Raw genomic sequence first — 21,578 nt, 5'->3', positions numbered from 1 at the left:
ATAAAAATCAAGTACTTATTTTAAGCATTTAACAAAGGTTCAATAACATTTTTTTTAAAGTAATTTTAGTGAAAACCTTTAACGAAGAGCATCGCTTGGCAAGTATCTGATCCAACATCATTACTTATTTCACAGACATAGTCTCCAGAGTCTGAAGGCTTTGCAAAAAAGAGCTCAAGTGAGCTGGACGTGTCATTTTTCTGAACTGAACAGTCAATTCCTGATGAAACTTCTTTCTTATCCTTAAACCATTTAATGGTCATTGGTGGCGTTCCAGACACAAGAACATTAAACTGCACTTTGGATCCTGGTATAACGTCTTGTGATTCAGGCTTCTCAATTATTGATGGAGGTTCTGTTTGCAAGAGGGAGATTTAAGATTACAGATTAAAGGAAGATACATTTTACTAAAAAGCATAATAAATTTACTGAAACTAACAAATCAAATCGTCACTCATAAAAGTCAAAGGTAATTGCAAACCTTTAATTTTCAGCATGCCAGAACACTGAACAGTGCCTGCTTGGTTTTTAGCGATACAAGTGTAATTTCCACTGTCTGAACTATCAAGACGACTAATTTCCAAAGATGCCGCATTCTCAAAGAACATGCATTTGTGCTTCTCATCTGTCTTTATCTCCTTATTTTCCTTGAACCACGTAACAGTTATGGGAAGAGATCCAGAGACCAGACACTCCAACTGTGTAAAAGATCCTTTTATACTCTCCATTTCCTTCAATTTTCTTGTGAAGGAAGGCTTGATTATTTGATCTGTTAAAGTGAATAGAAAATAAGACAGTTTTAATCTAAAATTGATCTGAAATGTTGATCTAAAACTTCGAATAATAACTTCTATATTTTTTTTCTAACATACTAACCTAAAACAGTTACAACTGCCTCACAACTGCTGCTTCTAGCATCATTTGAAATCTCAAATATATATTTTCCAGCATCACTCTTCTCAGAAGAAAGAATTTTTAACATGGAGCTTGTATCTGTGCTCTGTACTTTGTATTTTTTCCCTGATGTCAGCTCTTTGCCATCCTTTAGCCATTTTGCTTTAAGAACTTTAGAACCAGAGTACCTGCACTCTAGAGTGGCAGGATCACCTACTGTAACACTGACAGACTTGGCTTGCTCTGTGATGTTTGCAGGCTCTGTAATTACAATAAAATATGTATAAATAAATCAAAATCAAAAAAAGAGCTATGATACGATAACTGAAAAATAACGCTGAAGAAAAACAGATGATTACAAATTTAAATTGATAAGAACAATGTAAAAACATTGAAACAAGAAAACAAGCAATTCTATAAATATTGTTTATAGTCTTAAACAATTACTACACACCTTTCACTGCCAGTACTGCTGTACATTTCTGACTACCAGCTTCATTCTGAGCATGGCAAGTGTACTTTCCACCAAGTTTTAACTGCACACTAGAAATGTGTACCACTGCAGTCCGGTTCTCAAAAGATATCTGAACATGCTCAGATTCCTTGATCTCATGGTCATCTTTCATCCAAGAGATGGTCATAGGCAATGACCCTTTCAAAACACACTGCAAGGAAACCTCACCACCGAGGAGGACATTTGTATTATCCATCTTCATCACAAATGATGGTGGCTCTAATTGAAGATTATCAAATGCAAGATGATGTTAGGACAATGTTCACAAGCTTTTTACTTTCACAGAAAGAAAAAAAAATATTCCAAGAATTCCCTGGACTTACTAACCTTTCATCGTAATATGAAAATCACAAGAGGTTTGTCCAACTTCATTTGCCACAGTGCACTGATATTTGCCGACATCCCCAGGTTCAAATTTCAAAATCTGAAGAGCTGCTACATCCTTTGTCAGGCTTATTATGTGTCTTCTATCATTTCGGATCTGCATTGAGTCTTTGAAACAGGAAATCTCACAGGGAGCTGAGCCTGACACAGTTCCTTCCAACACAACATCTGTGCCTTTAACAATTTCTTTGGATTCAAAAGGTTTCACAAATTCGGGAGGTTCTGAGATAAGAAAGCACCAATTGGCTAATTGAGAACTGTTTCAACCAACAGGAAATGACTTAAACATCCTTGAAAAGTAAGATGATTAACTTCAAACAAACCTTTGACTGTAACCAAGCAACTGCATCTATCACTGCCAGCTTCACTTGATGCTTGGCAGATATAATCTCCACTGTCTTCAACACAGCAATTGGAAATCTTTAGTGTAGCAACTGAGTCGGTGAAGGCCATTTGGTATTTATCATTTGAGCTAAATTCAGTCTCATTCTTATACCATCTAATATTGATCTCTGGGCTGCCAGTCACTTTACATTCCAAAGTTGCAAGACTCCCATTCAATACTAGTTTAGTCAATTCAAGCTTCATCACAAATTTTGGAGGTTCTATAAAAAAGAAAATGACACATTAAGATGAATTAAATAACTAAAGAGTCATTCTGTAAAAAAAAAAAAAAAAAAAAAAAAAACAATGGATCTAAAAATATCATCAAGAGTAAGAAAAGGCACCTTTCACAAATAAGGTGGCTGTGCATGAGACCCTTCCAGCATCGTTAGAAACTTGGCAAGTGTATTTTGCAGACTGATGTGGCTTCACAGAGTGCAGCTCCAGTGAACTTGAGTTGGCTTCTTTCTTGATGAAACAAGTTCCTCCAGTTAACATTTCTTTGTCTTCTCTGAACCACTTAATAATAAAAGGCGCAGTCCCAGTGAATGCAGCTTTTAGGACAACTGTAGTTCCTGGTATAACATCTTGGCTTTGAGGTTTCAAAGAGAAGACTGGGGGTTCTAAAGTTCATTTGAAAGGGTGGGGGAAAGAGATTTTTAACAAACACATTTCAAGTTGACAGCAAACAAATACAAAAATTATAAAATGGGATCTATTATTCTAACCTTTAACAGAAACAGTTCCACTTGTTTCACTGTGTCCTGCAGCATTAGTTGCATGGCAGGTGAAAACCCCAGCATCTGATGTCTCTAAATCTATTATTTTCAGTGTGGCAGTACTTTCCTGCATTTCAGTTTTATATTTTGTTCCAGTTGTAATGTCCTTTCCCTCTTTGAACCAAGATATTATTATAGGCTGGGATCCTGACACTTTGCATTCCATTTGAATACTACCCCCAACATTACCATCTACCTTTTTAAGTGTTTTTGTGAATGTCGGGGGTATTATTTTATCTGCTCAAAAGAAGTAAAACACTATAGTTAAAAAACACACACATACACACAAACAACCAACTGAAAGATAATTTAGGAAGAATACCACTAACCAAGAACAATGACTGAACAAGAACACTGCTCTTTTCCAACTCGATTAGAAACTTCAATTTTGTATTCACAGCTATCTCCTCGCTCTGCTGAGAGGATTTTCAAGACTGCCACATTGTCTTTGAAGGAGATTTTGTATTTTCGACTTCCTGTCATCTCTTTTCCATCTCTGAACCATTTTACTTTGAGATCTGGACTTCCTGAAACTTTGCACTCAAGAGTTGCAGAGTCACCTGCTGTTACACTGATGGATGGAGGTTTCTCAACAAATCTAGCTGGTTCTTTAACAAAAATGAAATAAATCTATTAATAAACCAATCAACCAATCAATTAATAATAATAATAATAATAATAATAATAAGACAATACTACAAAATAATATAATGCTAAATGTTTATGGTTTAATTCTAACCTTGAACTGAAACAGTGGCATCACATTTTTGTTTTCCGGCCTCATTTTCAGCTTGACAAGTATATTTACCCCCATGGTTAATGGCCACATTTGCTATTGCCAGAATAGCGATGCTGTTTTCAAAACTTGTGGTAATATTAGGATCATCATCTCTGACTAACTCTGAGTCTTTAAACCACTGAACTGTGATAGGAGCAGAACCCTTAAGAGCTCCTTGCAGTTTCACAGCACTGCCTAAAACTGCAGTGGTGTTCTCAACCTTCTTTACAAACGATGGTGGGTCTGCATAAAAAAAGGCAGATTAATTTTCACATTAAATAAAACATTAAGAACAACAAAGCAATTTTTTTAGGCAATTGAAATTGATTGGACCAACCTTTCAATTTGGCCACTGCTTTTGTAGATATTTTACCAACGTCATTGGATATACAGCACTGATAATCTCCAACATCTGCACTTTCAAAAGATTTGATTTCCAAATATGCAACTGAGTCCTTTGAAACAATACTGTACTTCTTGTCAGAGGAAACTGGGTTTTTGTTCTTAAACCAGGTCACCTCAAATGGAGCAGTGCCTGTAACTTCACATTCAAGCTGAGCTGTGCACCCTTTGACTACCTCCACCATTTGCAACTCCTTTTTAAATGCAGGAGGTTCTAAGAACAATAAAAGCAATAAGAGTTATATTATATTATAACTCAATATAATGAGCATTAATCAGAAGGTAAGAATCTTGAGTATTACCTTTTACAGTTATTTGAGAGCTGCAGCTTTCACAGCCAGCCTCATTCATGACTTCACAAGTGTAATTTCCACTGTCAGACTCAGACAATTCAATAATCTCAAGAGTGGCTTGGCCGGCCTTAAATGTGATTTTTTGTTTTTCAGAGGAACTAAGCGGTTTGTCATTCAAAAACCAAGTCACATGGAGTTCAGGCGATCCTTTGACAGTGCATGACAGACGTGATGACATTCCTTGTTTCCATAAGATCTTAGGCTCTAGCCTTTTAACAAAGACTGGAGGTTCTACGGATTAAAATGCAATGGGGGAAAAAGATTTTTGATTTGTTTGAAAGAAAAAGACAAGTTAAGAAAAGACAACTTCAACAGGTAAATATAAGAGACATGTGAAGCAGCACCATGAAAATAAGCTGTAATACTTAATATGGCAAAGAAGAGCAGCATCAACTGATGCTTAAGCTTTGTGACATCCATCTAAGCAATGCAAATACACTAATCTGCTCACAATGACAGAAATTAATACCCAGTCATGCAGATTTGTTTCAAATACTGCATTTACCAAGGGCATTAATCTGAAAGTCTTACCTTGCACTGTCACGCTAGAAGAGCAGCTGGTGCTTCCTGCATCATTGGCAGCAGTACAAGTATATGTACCTGTATCTTTGATTTTGGCCTTTTGAATTTCAAGACAGGCTATTTTTTCTTCAAAAGCTAGTTTACAGTCCATTGTGGTATGGAGTTTCTTGCCATCTCTCATCCAGATGATTGAAACACCAATGTCTTCATCTACATGACATTCAAGACGTAGTGGGTTTCCCACAGCAATAGTGATTGACTCAAAGCTCTTCACAAAGTTAGGTTTGTCTACAACCCTCAGTTCAGAGCAGCATGTAGCTGTACCGACACTGTTTGAAGCTTTGCAAAGGTATGTTCCCTGATCACTTTGTTGTAGATTCAAGATTTCAAGAAAATACTTGTTCTTGTCAGAGGATGCTTTGCAGTGATCATCATTTGAAATGGCAATATTGTCTTTATGCCAGACAACATTCATTGGGTCAGAACCAGATATAACACACTGAAATTTTGCTTGCTTGTCCACAAATAAAGTCATCGAATCAGGCTTTGATACAAACTCTGGTGGGAAAATCTCTACAAAAAGAACATATCAATAAGAAGATATAAACAACTTTGCCAACAAAGTATCAAACACAAAGCATGTCAGCTCCAGAGTTAAATATTTCAAGACAACCAATGGACAATAAGAAAGTTATATTTGTCTTACCTGTCACACTTAGTTTAGCAGAGCAGCTGTCACTTCCATGGCGGTTTGATGCTTTGCATGTAAATTCTCCACTGTCAGCAACTGATGGGCTAAAGATCTCCAGGGATGAGGTGTGATGAAGGCTGATAATTCTGCATTTGTCAGTATGTCTGAGCTCAGAACCAGACTTGAACCACTTGAAGGTCACACCTGGAGCCTCCTCAATTTCGCATTCGAACTTTGCAGGACTGCCAACATTGACCTCCAGATTTTGAATTTTCTGCCTAAAAACAGGTGGCACTAAATTGTGCACACAGATAAAAAGCAAATTAATACATTATATTTAACATGTCCGCTAACAAGTAATAAGTGTGAGAATGAAAAGCAGAAACCACTGATTGGCACTTTCAAACACCTGAAATGTTTTACAAAAACATTTACTAAAAAAGTTCAATAGGTTAAATGTAACCATTTAGGTACATTCTAGCATCTATAATATTTATAGATATGGTATTTTCAAAAAGTGCCAATTTCTGTGGTTACTGTAATGGAGTAAAAAAAGCATTCCAGGAGTGACTGTGAAGAGTAATGGTGATCTCGCTATGAGGGAGAGAAAAACAAATTCCATGAAGAGTGAAAAAGACTTGACATCCTAGCATGCATGCAAAAAAAAGACCAAGAATGAGGTGCTCAATGACTGATGAAACAATGAAAAACAATGGAGTATTTCATGACCAATTTACAGAGGTGAATACAAAAAAAAGTGGAAAATACTGCAGGAGTGAAGGAGATGAATGTTGGAATGACACTGAAAGATCCAACGGGTTATGAGTTGGTGTGAAGAAGTGAAGACATGCTAACATTTCAGTGATGTGAAAATGGTGGCAAAATCGCAGCATTGTGAACAAGACCAGAGCGGAAGGCATTACGAAGGTATTTTCATATGAAACAAAGATCTATACTATTAGTTGGTGTGGAGATACTGAGAAAGCACATCTGATGAAGTGTGTCTATTTTAGCTATGAATGCCAAGAGTTAGTCATGTGGTGACAAAATAATCCCATAATTCCAACCTCTTAAGACCACAGTGAGGTGGGAGGACGTTGAGGTCTTGCCAGCATCACCTACAGCCTCACAGGTATATTCTCCTTGATGATCCTTCATAACCTTGCTGATTTCTAGTGTGTAAGTGTCATGGTCTCTGGAACACTTGAACTCTTTGCCAGACTTAATAGATTTTCCATTAAAAAGCCAATTCACTTTCTTTACATGTCTAATAGTCAATGTAAATTTTGCCTCTGAATGTTCCTCTATTATAATATCTTCCAACGAGCTTTCAAAAATTGGGTAACCCTCTCTAACAACTTCTTTCTCTAATTTCATAAATGCTTCAGTTATATATTCCTCCCTTTCCTCTCTCTGAAATATGACTTCAGTGGACTGTTCATTTGAAACATCCCTCCCATGCCCTTTTACTGTCACAGATCTGGTTTCTTGTTGCTCAACTTGGATAGACTGTTGAATCTCCATTTTTGATTCACTTGCCACATGAATAGTTGACTGTTGCACAAAAGCTTGCTCTTTAGCTGTTACAGACTGAAAAGAGGCTTTGGCTTCAGTTTTTACAGTTGCAGATTGAATATTTGGTGATGTGAAAGGCTCTACATTTTCTGTCATTCTTACCATCTCCACCACAGGTGAAAGTAATTCTTTTGTAGAAGCCTTAGTAACCTGTAATCTTTGGGGCCTGCTGATTTGCATTGTGCCTGGCTGCTCTGAGGTCAGAACCTGTTGCTCTCGATAGACAATAGAGTAGAAAGCAGCTTGAAGTTCACTTCTGAGATCAGCAGTCTGGGGATAATCTCCTTCAAAAGCAATTGTAATTTCAAGTGGGGCACTAGCACTTGTGATAAGATAAGTGAACATGACAAATTTGGGTTCTCTCCTTTCTTTTACCTCATGAATTTCTACAGCTCCTAAACTCTCCACTACATCTGCCAGGATCAAAGGTTGGTCAAGAGCAACAGCAGTTGCAAGAGTACTTTTTAACTGGTATTTAATGTCCAATGAATGTGGTTTTGGAGGCGCAATAACAAAAGTGAGCTCTTTGGGTAGTGTTTGGCTCTCTCTTGCCTCTGACACTAAAACGGTACCCATCTTTTGCTCACTGACAACTGCTGTGGTTGTTTCAGATTTTGTGATATCCTCAGATAACTCCGCTTTGATTACTCGCTTTTCTTCCATTAATACTGACTGTCTAACAGACTGTCCTTCCTGAATTTGAACTGCAAAGTCTTGCTCAGTGGCCACAAGAGCAATACTACTCTCTGTTGAGATAGCCTTTTCTTCTACATAAATTAATTCAGATGGGATTTTGGGTTCAACTTTGCTTTTAGACACAAATTTCTCAATTGTTCCTATATTCTCTGTGTGTCCCTCCTCTATATCCTGACTCTCTGACACAGATGTCACATGCACAATATTCCAGTGATCTTCTTTCTGAACTAGGGCACGCTGCTGTTTAACATCACTTACAAAAGGAGTTTCCTTCGGTAACGGCACTGGCTCTGAAAAGACTTGAAGAATACTTTCAGGTTTGGGTTCTTTTCTGATTTCAGACTGCATGCCTGTAACAGACACATCAAGATCTTTACAATAATCAGCAGTATGCTCTCTTTTCTCTTCTGTGCTTGCAGCATGATAACGGGCTTTTTCCTGTCTCTGTACTGCAATCTCTTTATCTGTTTTTTCCATTGAGATTATCCCTTCTTTTGTCAACGTATTTTCTAAATGAATGGCCTGAAGATGCAAAGGAGCAGGAGCTTCCTTACCAGGATGAATGAAAAGTTCTGTTTTTTGTGCTGAAAACTGAGATGACTCCTCGCATGTCACTGTCTGCTGTAAATCCACTGACACTGTGTGCTTAAGAACAGGACTTTTTTGAGCATCTGCCTTGCCTTGGACTGGTTTCTCACTGCTGAACCTGCCTTCAGATGGAAGAATACCCTGATCTGTGATGACCTGTAAATGTAGAACTTGTTCTTCCTCTCTCTGGGACTGCACTGAAATGGCACTTTCTAAACCTGGGATCAAACTTGACTGATCAGCTTGGAGCTGATGCTTTTCCTCAGCAACGAGAGCTGATTTAAATGCACTGTCTTTGACTAGAGATGCAGTCTCCTCAACTGGTCTGTGCATTGATAACCTCTGTTCTTTTGCTAAAGTTTGAGCAGTCTCACTAACTGAAAGGACAACTGGTTCTGGTGGTTCTTTCTTCACTGTTGTCTGAAAGGTAGATTCTTGAGTTGACAGTTCTTTAGTGTGGCCTTCTGTGATCTGTTGTTTCTCCGTTGAAACTGCACTGTAAAGAATTTTAACTCCCTCTTTAACCTGGTAGCCTTTTTCCTGCTGAGTATGCGGTAAAACCTGTGAATGTTCTTTAACAATTGGGAGTTTTGACTCAACTTGGTGACTTGATATTGGATACTTGGGCTCAGGAGATGCCTTGATCTGTTCTGTTTCTCTGGTTGATAAAGGCTCGGCTTTGACAATTGTCAGTGGAGTTACACTCTCAGTTATGGCAGACATTATTTGTGAGGGGTGCTCTTTTGCAATTTCCAGCTCTGTAACCTCTGGACTTTTGATTCGTTCAAAGTGCTGTTCTGTGAAGCCTTGGCGTTCTTGAACTGCCGAGGTCATAGTAGCCATCTGGAGCTGTTTCAAAGGGATTGCTACCACTGGTTCTGGCTGAACTGAAGCAGATATTACTCTCTCCTGCACTTCATGAGACTCCAACACAGCAGCTTGATGAGTCACCTGCTCCCTGTGCATAGTTGCAATGGAAACATCCAAGTCATGCAGAGTGTCAACCTGCTCGCTCGCTACCATTTGCCTGTCTTCTGTGCCAATGGTATAAATTACCTGATGGTCTCCCTGCAAACTAGCACCTGCCTGTCCAGGTAGGCTCACACTGTACAAACGTGATTCAGTGGCTTCCTCTTTCATGGACACCTTATAACTTTTTTGCTCTTGAACTAATTGCTGTTTGTGAAATACAGAGACTTTTTTGTGGAATACTATCAACTCAGCACTGCAGCTTGCCTCCCCAAATGGATTGACAGCCTTGCATGTGTAGAGTCCACTGTCTTTCTGTTTGATGTTATTCATGATAAGAAAGCCAGAGCCATCTGGGTTACTTACAACAGAACAGATCTGGCTTGATTTAATTAGAAAATTACCTTTAAACCACTGAACATCAGGGAGTGGAGTACCAGTAACTCTATAGTGAAATTTCACCTCACTGCCCTCTGCACACTGCACAGGTTGAATTTGTGTGGTAAAGCATGGTGGTTGCCCTGGTATTTTAAACATTTGTTCCACCCACTTTTCTGCTGCTGATAATTGACTCACTTGTACCTTTAATATTGTCTTGCAGGTGGTTTGGCCAAATCTATTACTGGCGGTACAAGAGTACTCTCCCTCGTACTCTTTCTTTACTTGTGTTATTATTAAAGTGTACTCATCTCTCTCCTCTACAAACTTATAAACTGATGAAGAAGTGATAACTTTTCCATTGTAGAACCACTGAACTTTTGGCTTTGGCAAACCAGATACTGTGACAGTAAACCTAGCTGACTCTCCAACAGTAACTTCCACAGGTGTAAGCTTGGACTCAAATACAGGTTTCTCCTTTTTCCTTTCCAACAAACTAGAAAAACGTTTTTGCTCTGGCTTGAGTTCAAGTGTTTTTGACTTCTCAGGTAAATTAAGTGATGTGCTGTAGGTTTCTTCCTCTTCTTCGGTCTTCACAGTCAAACTAGAAAATTCTGTATGAAAATAATGGGATTAAAGATTCAACAAAAAATTCTCATCAATTACAAGTTTAGATAAAGATGGAGGTCATTCAATATTAGTAAAGAAGCGGACATAATAATGCCCTTAAGAGATAAAAAAAAAAAAAAAAAAGAATAACAGTAAACAGTTTTATCATAATTTTATTTACTTTTCATGTACATAGAATTACAATAAATGGGGAGAACAATGCATTTATGATTCTAATAAAATTATAGCACAGTCATTTAGATTTCTTTATCCCTATCCATACAGGTTTGACTAGCTGACTACCTATATTTGTATCCCAAAATAATGAAAATTGTAGATACAGAAAGGCATAGAAATGAGAACACATACGCAAATTATAACTCATAAATCATCACTGTATCATTTTTTTTATCTAACCTATTTTTATTTTAACATTTTTATTTACAACCTATTAAATCTTTAACTCACTTACCACTACTTTTAGAAAAACATGATCGAACTATACAACAAAAATGTTAAATTATTATCCAAAACTATGCAATATTATTTATACTATAAATGATGAACTTGAGCAAGGAAAATCTAGTCTCTCCAGACATAATTAAAACTATTTCAACGATTTTTCTTTACCTTTTTTTCTGATCACACTGTTAACATTAAGGAAGAAAGAAAATCACAAAAGGGGAAATAATATTCATGCAATTTGAAATAAAACAAAAAAACTGTCAAAATTTTAAATCTATTAGACTGGACATGCGTTATCAAGAAATTCAATTAGATCTTTCAAAACTGTGGTTGAAAATCTCACCCAAACTGTTGGCAGACCACAAAAAACAAAGTCCAAGTACATCATCCAAAAGGGAAAAAACTAAAACTGTCCCCCAAAGTGGAAAACCAATGTAAGTTACTGAAGAGAAATTGAGGATAATTTCAGGTCTTTTCAATAAATTGTGGATCAATCATTAAAATATATACCACCGAATAATAATTTTGAATGCAGATTGAGCAAACGTTTCTATACATAATTTCACAATAATTTACAATTGTAATACATAAAAAATGTGTATGTGTTCAAAGTAAACAAAACAACAAACCTGCCTGACATTGTTTCATAAACTGCACTTTTAAACTGCAGTCAAATTAAAACACTTTTAACAACAAACTTGTTTCAGTGTAACCAGCTTTGTTTTGGATAATACATTTGAATTCACCAGCATCACTGTGAGTTACATTTGTTATAAGCAAATTGAAATGTCCTGATGCTTTCTCTTGGATAATATATCTAGCATTTTTTACCGGAGCACCATCTTTGAACCACTCTGCTGTAGGATTTGGTTTGCCGCTCACTAAGCACTGAAGAATCACAGGTGTACCTACAGCTGCAGTGACATTTTGTAGTGGGATTATACATTTTGGGGGAATTTCAGTGACCTGAAACTCAAAACTACAAGAGTTTGTTGATTTGCCTTTGAATTCTATTTTATCATCTTTTGAGGGTTCCGCAAATACATCGAAATTAATACTAACATATTTCTCTCCTTGCTCACTTGTCTCATTATCAGTAATAGCAACCAGTCTGACAGCTTTCTGAGACTCATCAAATTCCTGTTGGAACTCAAATTCAAGCTCTATCTCTGATGTCTGTTCTCCATCAAATGATGAATTTCCAACAACCAAGTCAAACTTCTGAGGATGAACTTTTGCACTTCCAAGAGAAACTGCAGTTAGTTCTCTTCCCCTTGTCTTGCCTGAGAATGACTGTGGATTCATAACCGTAAGCGACGCCCTGCAAAGTGTTTCACCAACAACATTAATAGCTCTGCATGTATATATGCCACTGTCATGTATGTTGGCTTTGAGAATCTTCAGAAAATGATTATCACTATCTGAGCTACAGATGTATTTTTTCTTATCCATAGGAATCTTCATATTGCCTTTGTACCATGACACTATTGGCGAAGGAATACCCATTAAAGAACATTCAAACATTACATTTGTGTTTTCAAGAGTTTCAATGTCATAAATAGGGTTTATAAAACGTGGCGGCATTTCTGTAACTTCAAAAGCTATTTTTAAATCATCACTTTCTTGAGATATGAAATCCACAGTCCCTTCCTCAAACATGCTTGGTAGAACATCAAGGGATATGATCATACTTTTGTTATCAGCTGTATATTCTGGAATGGTAACAATCTTTACCTGTTTTTCAAACTCTTTCACCTCATTCTCATCTAACTCAACCTCCAACAAGATTTCTTGAGGAGAGGGAGACCTTGACAGATCCTCATCCTCCTCAACATCAAACTCAATGACATGCTGATGGGTAACAGCAGGAGGGGGTAGCATTTGCCTTGCTTCCTGAGATATAACAAGAACCAAAGCAACACTTTTTGCCTCACCAACATAATTAAGAGCCTCACAGATATATTCCCCTTGGTCACCTTTTGTGATATTCCTAATTTCCAGGGCAATGTTATCACCATCTCTTTCAATAATAGTCCTCTCATCTGCTTCAAGCTCAGTTTTGTTTCTAAACCATTTCACTTCTGGAGTGGGTAGTCCAAATACTTCAGCACAGAACTGTAAGGAATCACCCTCAAAAACTCTTCTTTTTGTAAGTGGCTTAAGGAAAGCTGGAGGAATTCCCTGAACCTTTTCCTGAAGTGTCCCCAAGCCTAGTGAACCACGTCCCTCTGGAAGAATCATACACTCATCGATAGTAAACACAGGGGGAGTTGTTTCAATACCCTCATCATCTGGAGAACTGAGAAACTTAGCCGGGGAATAAAAATCTTCACTAGAGCTAGTTGAGAGTCTGTTATGTTCCACAGGGGAAAACGGATACTCAGGAGGTGTCATGACACCCCCTGGAGACTCTGAGGGGGTATGGAAAGATTCTGGTGACTTTTGAATTTGAGAAATTTCAGTGGATGAAGCTGGTGTGTAGAACCGTTCTATTTCTGCCATCTCCTCACTGAATGTGCTACCAACTTCAATAGACATTTCTGACTCTGGCGATAAAGGCCTTCCCCAATCAGTTGGTTGGTTATAGTAGTCATAAACAGCACTAAAAGTTACTTCTTCTTCCTCAAGTTTGGGAACACCAACCGCCCCTAGCCTAGCAGATTTTTTCTGTTGTGGTTCCTGTCTCTGTGGGGGGTACTCTGACAAAGGGTAATCTGTGGAGTCAGATTGCAATACTCTGTCAACCTCAATTTTGGGTTTTACAATAGGAAGCTTTGTTATATCTGAGGCTTCCATCCTATCATGTTTTATATCAACTGGACTGACGTTATCTTGTGGCATGTCCTCAACTTCTGCTCTTCGAACACTAATAGTACCCATTTTTACAGGTTCAGTTATTTCAGCGGACTGTACCTTGGTTTCTAACATGAGTTCTTGAGCAGAGTTATCAATTTCACTTTGCCTAACGCATGCCTCCTCCTTTATAATTCTTTGCTCAACTGTGCCATCCAAAACTGTTTTAGGGCTCACAGAACTGTCTTTTGGGTTATTTTTTTCTGGTAATCTAGCCTGGGGTCTGATTAAAGTAGGTGATTGCTGAACCTCGGTAACATTGGCCAAGGATACAAAATGCTGCAAGTCAAATAACTTTGATTCTATAGAAGACATTCTCACATCTGACTTTTCTACTATAGTGTTTTCTGTGTTGTCCAGAACTGCCTCTGTAACATCTGTTGGAGCTCTTAAGGGGAAGGTCTTAGCTGCAGTCAAAGTAGGATATTTCATCCTGTCCTCACTGGAGAGAATTGAAGTTATTTGTTCTTTTTCATATTGCCCAGGTTCAAGAGCAAACTCTGGAATATCTTCAACAGGAAAAGAGGCCTCATCCTTTGATTGTGCTGTTGGCACATTGGGCTCATCTACAAAATATGTTGGTGTTTCAAATGCTTGTTTTAATTTTGATACTTTAACCTCTGCCCCAGACGACTGCAAACCACAGCCTGTTATTACAGGCATTTCTGAAGCTGGTTTCTTAATGCGCTTAAGTTTGGGAGCATCTGGCTGTGGGTAATCCGTTTTGATAATATCATGAAATTCAGCAGGTTTGACTGAACATTCATAATCAAGAATGTCCTCACTTGTACGAGTAATATCTTGGGATGGTGTGGAAGAACTTGATAAAGTCTTTGTTTGAACTTTGGTGATTTCTAAAGATAAGCCAAGAGATCTTGTTTGGTTATCCATTTCTGTTATGGCAATGGATGAAAATCCAGAGTCCAGAGTTGCAGAATCAAAAGACACATCAGCAACACTTTCAACCTGCCCAAGTTTGTTAGATGCAATACATCTATATATTCCAGCATCAAGACAAGTGAAATTGGCAATGAATAGTCTATAGCTTTTGTCTTGTACCTGAAATCTATATTTACTGTTATTAAGATCAAGGCAAATGTCATCATGGAACCAGGTGGCTTCAGGTGTTGGTTCACCAATTATGATGCACTCAAGCATAGCAGTCTGTCCCTCTGAAACACTAATGTTATCTAGTTCTCTGAAAACTTGGGGAGCCTCACGACCATCATCAAAGGAAAATGTGAACTTATGCTTCACTGTTTGAGAGGTGCCATCATCAACTGGAGATTCTGAGGTTTGCTCAACAGGCTCAAATGTGTCTTTAGCCTCAACGAACATCTCTAGAACTGGAGTTGGAGCAGTTATTCTGATCTCAACTGGTGAGGAGTGAATAGATGAAGATGAAGTTTGTGGCATGTGCATAACTGCCTGAGGTACCTGCAATGTGTATTTGCTGTCTATCTCAGGTTTCATTAGGGACTTAAGTTCTTCCTCTATCATTTCTTCTTCAGTGAACACTGACTCATCTGTTACTTTAACTTCTTGAGGAGGCCCTATCTCTGTCTTTAACAGAACATCTTCAGTTACTTTCAATATGCAACATGTACTTGCTTTTCCATGTTTGTTAGCAATATTACAAGTAAACACACCTTGATGGTCAATGGTTGGATAATAAATGATCAGTGTCGATGAATTTGCTTTGGTACGAACATCAAAATCAGGGTCTCTCATTATAAGATGTCCATCTTTAAGCCATGAAACAGATGGCTGGGGATCTCCCTGGAATTGGCAACTGAGTTCAGTCATTTCACCTCTCTTTACCTCAATCTCTGGCTTTAATATCATCACAAAGACAGGTGCTCGTGGTTTTACTACACTCATAGACATTTTCTCTGCAATGGGAGAAACACTGGGGATTTCTCGCTTTGATAGAGTTTTCTGTTGCTCTATTACATCAGGTTCATGTCTAGACATTGTCACAACTTTTACATCACCATGATGCTGCTGAACTACATCCTCATAACCCAAATATTGTCTTTCAATTCCTACAGTCACATCTGTACCTATTTTATCAGGCATAAACTCTTCAGGCTTTGTATACAAAATAACTTTTTCTGTTGGCAAAGCTGTGGACATCAACGTTGTCTCAGGTAATACAACAGAAGACTGCACATGCTCTGCAATGGCCCAATTAGATTCTAATTCAACACTTTCTTCTTGCTCAATTGGAACATCTTGTTGCCATTTTTTAATCCGCTTTGCTAGAGCCTCCTCCTCACTGACAAAATAGTCACTTTCAGTCCTTAATTTCTCACTATCAGCCTCAGAAATCATTTGCTTTTGTGTTTTAGACCTATCAGTTACATAGGAGTGAGAAGAAACATCACTAAAGAACCTCTCTTTTGCTGTTCTCTGTGGTGACACCTTATTCACATTTTCCAATTCAACATCTTTATATGTGGTTTTACTGAGAGTGTTTTCTAAAGCACTCTCAGTAACACCACCCCAATCAGGATCAAGTTCAACAGCCTGTTCTTGCTCAGTCAAAACATCTTGTTGCCATTTCATTATACGTTGAGTTAGTGCCTCTTTTTCACTCACTTGATCGCTCTCACTTTTTAACTCATTTATTCTTTCTCGCGATAAGTGCAACTCACTCTCACCTGAGCATTCATGTAAATGTTTTTCTTTAAATGAAGATCTTGAAGTATTTGTAAATGTGGATTCCCTTTGAGTTTTTAAAGCTGATTCTGCTGCTTCTTTCTGAACTTTGCCAAAAGATTCATGAGAATAAGAGCCTTTTTGCTCTGACTTTCGGGGAGCAACAGACTCTGTCTGATCAACCTGCACATCTTGTTGCCATTTTTGTGTGCGCTGAGCTAAGAACTGATCTTCACTTTCTATGTGATCACCCTCCAAGTTTTTCTCAATGATGTTCTCCATAGACATAGCTCTATTTTCTAATTTCTGTACAGGAGCCTTTTTACTTTCCTGTTGCAGACTATCATCAGCAAGAATTTTTTCTTCCTTTAACTTCACTGCCTTTGTCCTTAAATACTCTTTGTCTGCTTGCTTCTCATGTGAAGGGATGATCTCCTTGGGACTATTTACTTGATTGGAAGCTTCTCCTGTCTCTAACCACTGTAACCCAAATGGTTCCTTTGCCTTGACCTTTGCTTCTTCATTCCACTGCACATCCTGTTGCCATTTTCGAATGCGCTGAGCTAAGAACTGATCTTCACTTTCTAAGCACTCACTCTCAAGGTTTTTCTCAAGGATGTTCTCCACTGACATAGCTCTCTGTTCTAATTTCTGTACAGGAACTGTTTTAACTACATCACCAAAAAATATTTCTTTCATTGGCTTCACTGCCTTGGCTCTTAATGACTCTTTTTCTTGTGACTCTTCATGTGATGCGCTTATCTCCTTTGTAGTGCTTGCTTGTTTAGAAGCTTGTCCTGCCTCTAACCACTGCAACACAAATGGTTCTTTTGCCTTGGTCTGTGCCTCTTCATCCCACTGACTCAGGCTTGCATCATCTTTATGATCTAAAATATCATATTCTATATCCTTTTCTGACTCCTCTTTAGATGTGATCTCTTGATCCATCCGTGCATCAGATACTTCAGCTTGAATGTCTTTTCGTAAAGTTTCCTCCAGAGGAAGTTCACCCTTCATAATTCGCAGTGCCCTAGATCTTGACTGAGGTTCAAAGGAGTGTCTGACTCTTCGTTCTTTTGATTGGGAGCCGAGTCCAGTAATTCTCTCCAGTCTGCTCTGATATTCTGCTGAACATCTACCACTTTCAGCTTGCTCACCAGGCCGAACAACATGTTGAATTTCGGGCAAAGTAGATGGCTTTACTCTGAGTCTCTCAACATAATCTGTGTAACAAGGCTCACTTGTAACCGATTCCACCTCAAACTCAGAAGAGGACATTGTAGATATTGAAAGTCTCTTTTTCTTTTTGACAGCCTTTTGTAAGAGACTAAGTTTTGCTTTAACCTCTCCATGAAGGCTGTCTGTGTCGCTAAATCTGTCACTGTACCTATCACTACACCGGTCACTGAATTTATCACTAAACCTATCACTGTATCGGTCACGACCTGTGAATCTGTCACAGTATATATCACTGTATCGATCACTGAACCTCTCATATCTCTCGTACATCGGAGTTGGAGAGCGTGCACGTTCGGATGCAGTCTCAAACTTGCTGTCTTTGTCTGGTGTCCTTGATGGGGATGAAGTTCTAAAATACATTGTGCGGAACAGAGTACTTTTTGATCTATGATGCCCCTTTGTTTGCCCTTTGCTTGTTTTATCAAAAGGAGAGCCAACACATCTTAGATCTACTCTAAATTTTCTTTCTTTTGTTGAATCAGCTAATGAATCTGAGCTTGAGTGGGCTTTGTTTGAGGATCTAGAATAGCAGAGATAAGATACATCTTGCTCTTCCCTCAGTGATACAAGAAGTGATGCTGTGGTTTCAGCAGAGCCTTCAGTGTTAATTGCCATGACTTTGTAACTGCCTGAATCTTTTTCCTTAATCTCTTTAATTGTTAAACTGGTTGCATGCATATGCATTTTACTCACTGTATATATTTTACGATGGTGCTCCTTCTGTATCTGTCTATTATTATGAAACCACAATATCGTTGGAGGTGGCATTGCAACTACCTTGCACCTAAAAGATGCAGTGTCACCCTCCACAACAGATTGAAATTTCAGCTTTTTGGTGAAGGAGGGTTTAAAGTTTTCAGATGGGGCTACAAGACCTTGATCTAAACTTTCTTCTGGGTCTGAAAATGCACCATGCTGCAGTCCTCCTTTTTCCACGTGTTCAGCTCCTTCATTATAAAACAACTCTGGAAAAAAGGGAGACAAATTTCAACAAAATGCCCAGTTTGCTAAAGAAAATGAAATATATTTCAAATAGAATATTAATAGATATATTAAAGCATGCATCAAGTCACAAAGCCATAAAAAACAAATTCACTCACCATATTTGTTCGAATAAACGCAAGACTTGAGTCTTTATTAAAGATTCTGACACGAAAATCACTTGATGTTTTGTTCCTTCTTCTGTGGACAGTTCTTCAAAGCATAAATTTATTTTCAAAGCATTAACACGTTTCCAAATAATACTGATCTGGTTCGCAAAAGAGCCTCTTGTATATTTAACTTGGTGGATATATATCCTAAAATATTCCTTACCTGACTTGCAGAATGATGAATAAACGCCCTTTCTAATCCTTAGAATGACGAAAATCTTTCATACATATAGAGAAACATCACTCTCTATTGATAAAAAAGAGTGTGGTCATTAAACAGCTCTAGACTTCTTTGAGAAGGCGTTTATTCGAACTAATATAGTTTACAGGTATAACCATGTTATTTTAAAAAGCAAACAACATTAATCACATACCGCTATCTGCAAGCCAGTCTAAGAAATATTTGCAGGAAGGTGTTCCAGATGCAAGAAACGTATGAAGCAAATAAAAGATGTGGCTACTTCCACATCTTTTAAAATGTAATTTCCTGTGGTCTGGAACTTTTAAAGAACAAACATCCTGCACCTTTTATTTCTAGAAACAACCAAGAAGTACCATATCCTTCATGCTTTTCAAGGGGAAGACAGATGCAAAACTTTGCAAAAGTGCTTCACAGCAAGCATTTTACCAATCAAATTGCTTGCTATCCAGAAACACTTGATTTCAACCATACACATATCCAACAGTGACATATGAAAGTTGTTCTCATAAAAGAGGATTTGTTTGCATGCAATACAATATGCTCGGAAATGTTAAATTCAATAGTTTTACAGAGAGAGACATCAATATTAACAAAATAAATTCTGTAAAATGATCCTACCTTTGACCTCTTCCTCAATTTTTGCTTCTATCTCCTCACGTACTTTTGTAACTGTAAAATAGAGTCATATGAATTGATGAATAACAAACAATTAGCCAAATATGTCACCTATAACATGAATATCCAAAGAAAAGATCACGATTGCAATAATAATAATATTAATAATAATGACAAAAAAATTGTTTATCTGCATGTGAAACAAATGTGAAAATGTTAAAAGGAGGTGAAACATGGGAGTTTGCAAAAGCATGCATTGCCAGCACAACATCAAGAGAGCACTGTATGATACAACTTCTTCAGAAGCATTGATAAGGTTTCATAAAGTGAAATTGGTGAACGTGATCGGGAAATTCATTGAGAGGTTCTTGAGGTTGGTTGAAAGGCTTAAAAAGAAAATGACGTGAATTAATTGTGATATGTTAATCAAAAACCATAAACTACTTTGATCTCAATTACCTTCTTCAGTTACAGCAAGGCTGGCTGAGCAAGCTGCCTCTCCTGCGATACTGACTGCTTTGCAAGTGTACTGTCCAGCATGCTCAGAGAAAGTATCAACTATGATTAGCGTAGCAGTGTTTGTCATCTCATCAAAATGAAAGACAACATTTTTGGTAGGCTTTATAGACTGTTGGTTATGGAACCAACTTATCTCTGGTTTTGGCATGCCAGACACACGAGCATGAAATCTAGCCACTTCTCCATGAGCCACCACACAGCTCACAATAGGTTGAATAAAAGTGGGCCTTTGGCCAATAGGATCCTTTTGAACACTCTTAATGCTTGTGAAGAGGCTGGAAGTGGCTTCTGACTGAGACTTGGATGTATAGTCCATAATATGTGTTTGTCCTGAAAGGAAGTATTGATTTATCCTCAACTAATCACTATAGTGCACACATTGAAATTTGTTTCCCTGTACCAAATTTGTTTTGTTTTCATATCTGGCTGGCAAACTTGTTCTGTATCACAGTAGGGCTGTCAATTGAATTTATTTAAGCGTGAAGTATCTCATACTTTTTGTAGTTAATGCATTAATGAATTCAGTTCCTTTTTAAGGAAATTAAAAAAGGCCTGTGTGCAACCATGAGGTTCAGCAATGTGTGTGGATAACACTCAGAGTAAATTTAAAGTGTATTTTACTCATCTCACTCACAAAAAAAGCAACAGATTCTAGACTTCTCAAATTTCATCAAAATGTACGAGAAATGTAAACACTGAAATGCAAATCTGCAACAAATCAGTAACTATTTCTCATTATGTATGTAATATATCTTACATGTGCAAAAATGCAGTTCTTTGCAAGTTTTCGAATTAATGTTTTTATGAATGACAGAATACAAATGACTTAATGCAATTACTCATAAATGGGTGCTCAGTGACATGTGTTCGTGTAGTTCGCTCTGAAAATTTTGATTCATTTTTTGAAATACTATGTTAGCTTTGACAGCCCTAATTAACAGACAAACTACCACCAATTGCATTATTGACTAATAATAATAATAGCATATTATCATTGAAGCCATTATCAGGGTTTTTATTTTATTTATTAGTTTGCAATTTTTGGTTGGTAAGAAAATTTAGCTCACCGTCCACTTTCAGTACAGCAGAACATGAGACCATTCCTGCAGAGTTACGGGCAACACATGTGTACTCGCCCACATCCTCAGGATACACTCTGGTGATCTCCAACTGACAGTTTTCATCAAACTGAGACACTCTGAATATATCAGACTGCTTGATCTCCTTGTCTTTGCAATACCAAGTAATTGTCAGATCTAAACAGGAGCAAATCAGAAGAATACGCATAACATCAAACATCAATTAAGGTACAAATGACAATTTACTTGATCGTATATGTGCCAATATATAAGAGCTA

General features: G+C 37.7%; 1 protein-coding gene across 1 annotated transcript in view; it reads right to left on the bottom strand.

Annotated features, from left to right (window-relative positions):
• The window catches only part of ttn.2 (titin, tandem duplicate 2), a 164,393-nt gene that overhangs the window by 120,018 nt on the left and 22,797 nt on the right, over positions 1 to 21,578 (bottom strand). Inside the window, exons 40-57 of the mRNA XM_079880510.1 lie at positions 21,289 to 21,477; positions 20,162 to 20,551; positions 19,706 to 19,756; positions 6,769 to 10,521; positions 5,717 to 5,995; positions 5,020 to 5,583; positions 4,438 to 4,719; positions 4,071 to 4,349; positions 3,695 to 3,976; positions 3,285 to 3,563; positions 2,905 to 3,192; positions 2,521 to 2,799; positions 2,116 to 2,397; positions 1,736 to 2,014; positions 1,349 to 1,627; positions 877 to 1,155; positions 482 to 769; positions 77 to 355 (exon numbers count right to left, since the gene is read on the bottom strand). Coding sequence (XP_079736636.1) covers positions 77 to 355; positions 482 to 769; positions 877 to 1,155; positions 1,349 to 1,627; positions 1,736 to 2,014; positions 2,116 to 2,397; positions 2,521 to 2,799; positions 2,905 to 3,192; positions 3,285 to 3,563; positions 3,695 to 3,976; positions 4,071 to 4,349; positions 4,438 to 4,719; positions 5,020 to 5,583; positions 5,717 to 5,995; positions 6,769 to 10,521; positions 19,706 to 19,756; positions 20,162 to 20,551; positions 21,289 to 21,477 — 8,601 coding nt within the window. The remainder of the gene's footprint in view (positions 1 to 76; positions 356 to 481; positions 770 to 876; positions 1,156 to 1,348; positions 1,628 to 1,735; positions 2,015 to 2,115; positions 2,398 to 2,520; positions 2,800 to 2,904; positions 3,193 to 3,284; positions 3,564 to 3,694; positions 3,977 to 4,070; positions 4,350 to 4,437; positions 4,720 to 5,019; positions 5,584 to 5,716; positions 5,996 to 6,768; positions 10,522 to 19,705; positions 19,757 to 20,161; positions 20,552 to 21,288; positions 21,478 to 21,578) is intronic.

The sequence above is a fragment of the Squalius cephalus genome (genome assembly GCF_949319135.1).
Source record: "Squalius cephalus genome assembly, chromosome: 9".
NCBI classification, from domain to species: domain Eukaryota; kingdom Metazoa; phylum Chordata; class Actinopteri; order Cypriniformes; family Leuciscidae; genus Squalius; species Squalius cephalus.
Note: the sequence above shows the minus strand (reverse complement) of the source record. Positions and strands in the feature narration are given on the sequence as shown.